The sequence below is a fragment of the Oncorhynchus kisutch genome, linkage group LG17 (assembly GCF_002021735.2).
Source record: "Oncorhynchus kisutch isolate 150728-3 linkage group LG17, Okis_V2, whole genome shotgun sequence".
Classification (NCBI taxonomy): domain Eukaryota; kingdom Metazoa; phylum Chordata; class Actinopteri; order Salmoniformes; family Salmonidae; genus Oncorhynchus; species Oncorhynchus kisutch.
This window is the reverse complement of record NC_034190.2, coordinates 32,034,175-32,040,415: the sequence shown is the minus strand read 5'-3', so window position 1 is coordinate 32,040,415 and position 6,241 is coordinate 32,034,175. Positions and strand designations below refer to the sequence as shown.

The 6,241-nt window shown below is 39.5% G+C and overlaps 1 protein-coding gene across 3 annotated transcripts; it reads left to right on the top strand.

The window, feature by feature from the left end:
- The first annotated feature begins 1,629 nt into the window (after positions 1-1,629).
- On the top strand, positions 1,630-6,157 carry LOC109908452 (retinol dehydrogenase 12). Of its 3 annotated transcripts, none has more exons than XM_020507088.2 (7): positions 1,630-2,156; positions 2,746-2,880; positions 3,129-3,368; positions 3,528-3,689; positions 3,781-3,900; positions 4,670-4,874; positions 5,609-6,028. In XM_020507088.2, exons 1-7 carry the CDS (start codon positions 2,090-2,092, stop codon positions 5,703-5,705), a joined length of 1,026 nt encoding a protein of 341 aa, XP_020362677.1. In that variant the 5' UTR covers positions 1,630-2,089; the 3' UTR covers positions 5,706-6,028. The 3 variants fall into 3 exon arrangements, with proteins under 3 accessions (XP_020362677.1, XP_020362678.1, XP_020362679.1); XM_020507089.2 differs by having other exon boundaries at positions 1,635-2,156; positions 3,177-3,368; positions 5,609-6,157; XM_020507090.2 differs by lacking the exon at positions 1,630-2,156 and adding an exon at positions 2,229-2,476 and having other exon boundaries at positions 5,609-6,157.
- The last annotated feature ends 84 nt before the right edge of the window (positions 6,158-6,241 follow it).

The following is a 6,241-nucleotide window of genomic DNA, read 5'->3' as shown; positions in this document are numbered from 1 at the left end:
AACTTGCAGGTGCCTTGTTGGAAGAGTGGGGTAACATCTCACAGCAAGAACAGGCAAATGTGGGGTAGTCCTTGAGGAGGAGATGCACCGCAGTACTTAATGCAGCTAGTGGCCACACCAGATACTGACTGTTACTTTTGATTTTGACCCCCCTTTGTTCAGGGACACATTATTCAATTTCTGTTAGTCACATGTCTGTGAAACTTGATCAGTTTATGTCTCAGTTGTTTAATCTTGTTATGTTCATGCAAATATTTACACATGTTAAGTTTGCTGAAAATAAACGCAGTTGACAGTGAGAGGAGTTTATAACCTTTCACATGTAGTAAAATATAATAACTCCTGCAGATTTATGCATTTTTTGCAGTTAAATGATACAACAAATATTAATTTTGTCTTTGTAACAGCAGTGAATTAATATTATCTCTTGAGAAAATGCTAAGTGCGTGACAGTTTTTCAACCACATAAAATAATAGTGCCCAAGACGAACTGAAGTCTAATCAGAAACGTGTTTCATTGTTTTCTCAGCTTTTAATTTCCTTAAAACCAGTCAAACTCATTACATTGGGCATTTTGCACATGATTGTTCCACTGTTTTGGAGTTATTGCGTTTTCTCCCGGTCCCTAAAGGAAACAGACAACTTTACCGGTGTTAATTAGATTGTTCCATTCATTCTATCGATGTAAGACATTATTCTGGTGAGCCGCTACTTCTAGGGCAACAAGTAATGAACGAAGAGAAGCTTCATGTATCTATACTGAACAAAAATATAAACATGTAAAGTGTTTTCCCATGTTTCATGACCTGAAATAAAAGATATCAGAAACTTTGATACGCACAAAAAACTTAATTCTCTCAAATCTTCTGCACAAATTTCTTTACATTTCTGTTAGTGAGCATTTCTCCTTTGCCAAGATAATCCATCCACCTGACAGGTCTGGCATATCAAGAAGCTCATTAAATGGCATGTTCATTGCATAGGTGCACCTTGTGCTGGGGACCATAAAAGGCCACTCTAAAATGTGCAGTTTTGTCACAACACAATGCCACAGATGTCTCAATTGTTGAGGGACTGTTGTTGGTATGCTGACTGTAGGAATGTCCACCAGAGCTGTTGACAGATAATTTAATGTTAATTTCTCTACCATAAGCAACAACTCCAATGTTGTTTTAAATAATAGGGCAGTATGTGTTTGAGGAGTATTTCTGCCTTTAGTAAAGTCCTTTTGTGGGGAAAAACTCATTCTGATTGGCTGGGCCTGGCTCCCAAGTGGGTGGGTATATACCCTCCCAGGCCCACCCATGGCGGTGCCCATGCCCAGTCATGTGAAATCCATTGCTGAGGGTCTAATGAATTTATTTCAATTGACTGATTTCCTTATATGTACTGTAACATAGTAAACTCGTTGAGATTGTTGCATGTTGCGTTTATATTTATGTTCAGTAAAAGGGTAGTTGATAAACAGATGGCCTACCAAATGTCTGAAATTATAAGCAGAAACTTGAAAGTAGCCAGTATGCTATACGGTCCAGTCTGGAGTATCAGCAAAACAAATGATTATGGTGGATCGAACTGCGCAGGTAGCCGACTTTTTGAAGTCATCACACACAAAACACCCTAATATGCGCGACTGAGCCTGCGCAGACCGCGAAAAACAGATGTTTACATGCCACAGTATCCCATCTAAAATCAACATATCCCAGGCATCTTGTCCTGGTTTCACATAACCGGGATACAAGTTTTTTCGGGTTATTGTAAACGGGATATTTTTTCGGGTTATTGTAAACTCAAAAACAGAATACTTAAGTATCCCGAATAATAACGGGATATTGGTGTGCATGTAAACGTGGTCACTGACGGGTCAAGGGAGTAGTCCTGGTTTAATCGGACTATAAGACTTTAAACCTCGTAAGATACTTAGACCTATTCATAGCTACTCGATCTGTATCACTGCTTGTGCTATAACAACATTTAAAGCAACCCAGTTCAAGAAGACGAGACAGACTCGATAAACTCATGATTTACCAGGCTAAAATGTAATTGTCTTGTCTGGGGTGGTCAAATTATTTTGGCAACAGCTGATAAGATGTGGAAAGAATTGAAGAAAAACCATCTCGTCAAGTACGGCGCTGTGACCACAGTGTCAACCATCAGTAAGTCACAGCTCTACTGCTATGCAAGTTATCTTGATGTATTGTAGGTTTCAGACCTCATTTCAATTACTTTTACAGTTTTTTGTAATGGTAAAATCGTTTCTAACATTTCTACATGGACATATAGTCTCGGTAAATTGTAGCCTAATTTCAACAAAACCAGGAACTTCTTAGTAAACACTAATAAACTACCCACAGCGAGTATTGTACCGCATGACATATGTTGTGACGTACAGGATGTACAATTCTTCAGATTGTATTATACATTTATCTTGATCGACATGGAAATGAACAGAATCACTGAAGGATGATTGACCGTGGTATGTGGTTCATTTGTATTGTAGTGTCTATTTAAGGGTTGTGATTTTAAACGTGTTTATTCCCTGTAGCTCCAAGATCCTGATATATACTATTATGTGTGTAAATACTTTACAATTACACATACAGTATATGTTACCTTGTCCATTAAGTATGTAAACAATTCCTACTCCCACAACAAAGGGTCTGTTGCATAGGCTTAAAAGGTTCATAGGTCAACATAAGAAGTAAGAGTGATATTTTGTCTCAGTGCCATTTGTCTCCAAACTAGGCTATGTTTTACTGAGAAAGTGGATCGCCGGTGGGATATGCCACAGCCGTGCCAAACTGCATGGAAGGACTGTGGTGATCACTGGTGCCAACACTGGTATCGGCAAGGAGACGGCCTGGGATATGGCCATGAGAGGTACAGTAGGCAAATACCACTTCTCTATTGGACTGTAACTATGTTGTGATTTGCATTACCTTTCATGGGATGTCGCTTTTGAACACAAACAAGTTACAATGCAATCTGAGGAAAATTTGGGTTTAAGGGCAATTGTGGGGGCTATTCAATGGAAGCCATGAGAATAGGGGGCTTAGTGATGGGGTGTGGTAAATTTGTGGATGTTGTTCAGCTGATGATAGGACTGATCCTATATATTCTATTGGAAGGGAATGTGATGAGGGTGTTCTCAGATGGACGGTACTGCGTGTTCTCAGGAGCCCGGGTGATTATGGCTTGCCGAGACCTCACCAGGGGAGAGGCCGCTGCAACAGAGATCCGCAGTTCTACTGGAAATACTAACGTGGTGGTGCAACAACTAAACCTGGCCTCCCTCGGGTCAGTACGACAGTTTGCCAGGGAATTCATTGCCACGGAGACCCGTCTGGACATACTTATCAACAACGCAGGTGAAACTGATGCATTTAACCAACATGCTTTGAGAGCCTGAATTGTGTTGGTGTTACTCTGGGTATGTTTTGAACTATAGCATGTTTTTCGTTGTCAAAGTTGTGGGCCCGATTTTTTTTTAACCATCTGTTAAATACTCAAACCTCTATTCCTCACAGGTATAATGCTATGTCCCAAAAGCTTCACAGTGGACGGGTTTGAGAGTCAATTTGCTGTCAATCACCTAGGTCACTTCCTATTGACCAATCTTCTCCTGGACATGCTGAAAGCCTCCACCCCCAGCCGCGTCGTCACTGTGTCTAGCATCGCTCATCAAGGCGGTAAGCCCATTCTGACCAGATATTTTTGTAATAAAACAAATATCATCAATTGAGTTATAGCTTTATCTGGCTCTACCTCATTCTCTTTCAGGGAAAATCCACTATGATGACCTTAACTTTGATAAGAAGGGGTACAACTCAGTAATTGCCTACAAGCAGAGTAAACTGGCCAACCTCCTCTTCTCTAGGGAGCTGGCACGAAGGACCAAAGGTGAGGGGTTGCCTTATTACAGCTCTATTACGTATTACTACTCATGTACATGTAGTTAGAAATTAGACCAATTCAAATGAATTAACCTAGTTATGCATAGAAAATTAGGTAATGTAACTAGGAGATTTTTCAATTTCCACTACATATCCTGTTCAATGGCTAAATGTACTGTATTGGTAATGGACCCCAGTTAACCAATACATGGAAATACAATACCAATGGGCCATAACTTTGTGCGGGTTCAGAAAACACCATAATAAATGCTTCAACACATACACTGTTAGTCTACATTTATTGGTTAACAATCAATGTGAATTTTACCGTAGTTATGGATGGATTTGACTTTACTTTATGGTGGTTTAGCAATGCATGGCTAAAAATAAGGGAACTAATGTTTATTAGTGGATTCAAGCCCGTACCAGTTGGCTGAGAAGGCTTATCTTTTGTTTTTGTAATGTGCATTGGGGTGCGGAGTGATTTGAGGCTGTTGTTGCAGAGTATTCATCAAGTATCTTGAAGTTAACCGTAAAAAATAATCGGACCTATGCAATCACTGTATTTAACGATTATTTACCTATTAATGCTGTTTTCCCCCATTCTTCCCCATCAGTAGCAGTCTTAGTATGCACAACAAACATTATACAAACAAATCATGTTGCTTCAACATCAGGTCATAACTGGTGTACAGTGCATTGCTCTCTGCCACATGATGTCTCTGAATGTCAACATTCTAAGGTTAGTGGCCCTATCCCTACACTCACCCCGTCAGGTACTGGAGTGACGTCGTATTCCCTGCACCCCGGGGTTATCCGGACAGAGCTGTGGCGCCACTCGCAGTCAAAGTACCCCATGCTGAGTTCCATGCTGTCAGCCCCCGCCTGGCTCCTGATGAAGACCCCCAGGGAGGGGGCCCAGACCACCATCTACTGCGCCGTCACTGAGGGGCTGGAGGAGAAGAGCGGCTACTACTTCAGGTAGTAGCATCCCAGTGTGTAGAGTGAATTAGCCTAAATCGATCTCTCTCTTTGTATGTGTGTTTGTGTGTTAATTGGAGGGGGATGATTTTCATTTACAGTGGGAGTGTATCTTGTGTGTATGTGATAGTCAAGCATCCCATCAAAAGTATGTGTGTACAATGCGGTATATATTCTGAGTGTAGACAATATACACTGAACAAAAATATAAACACAACATTTAAAGTGTTTGTCCCATATCATGAGCAGAAATAAAAGATCCCAGAAATGTTCGATACGCACAAATAGCTTGTTTCTGTCAAATTCGGCGCAAAAATGTGTTTACATCCTTTTTAGTGAGCATTTCTCTTTTGCCAAGATAATCCATCCACCTGATAAGTGTGGTATATCAAGAAGCTGTTTAAACAGCATGATCATTACACAGGTTCACCTTATGGAGATGTATCGCGCTGCATGAAGCAAATGGTGGTCACACCAGATACTGACTGGTTTTCTGATCCACCCACCTAACATTTTTTTAAGGTATCTGTGACCAACAGATGCAAATCTGTATTCCCAGTCAGTTGAAATCCATAGATTATGGCCTAATACATTTATTTCAATTGACTGATTACTTTATATGAACTGTAAATCAGTCCAATCTTTGAAATTGTTGCCTTTATATTTTTGTTCAGTGTAAATAACTACTGTATATGTTTAGGTGAGCTTTAAGTTAGGATGTGTTTGTTTCTCAGTGACTGTCAGGTAAAGGAGCCAGCTCTCGAGGGGACAGATGATCTTGCAGCACTGAGACTATGGGGCGTTAGCGCCGGGCTAGTGGGACTCAATTAAAACAACTGAACAACTCGCCTTGCAACACGGTGCCACTCCCAACCCCACCTGCCAGAACCCTCACGGATACTGGCATTTTTTTAAATGTCGGCTCTTAACTTTCATATCAGAAGATATCCTGTATTCTATATATATCCTGTATTCTACACATTTTCTATATTCTATATTTTTTGATGTTGTCTTATAATACAGTATATTTTGATAAAACATTTTTTTCTGTATTTTATTGTATTGAAGCTTATTCTCGTTACAATGGTCTTCATGCTGAAATTCTGTATTTTTCATGTTTTCATTAAAAAAAAATATATTTTGTTTCAGAAGTCTTTGCATGAGTAAGAGTGTCGTTTTATTAATTGTAATTTTACACCCCAGTTATTTTATCAGTTTAGCTAAACTACCTTTAAAAGGTGTTACTTATTTTAAAGACTTAATAAAATGATATGCTATCTGTACATCTCAATATTTTATTTATATGTTTTCAGAAGTTGCTTTCATGCATGACATATTTCTCAAAATAACAAAATATATCCGTTTCA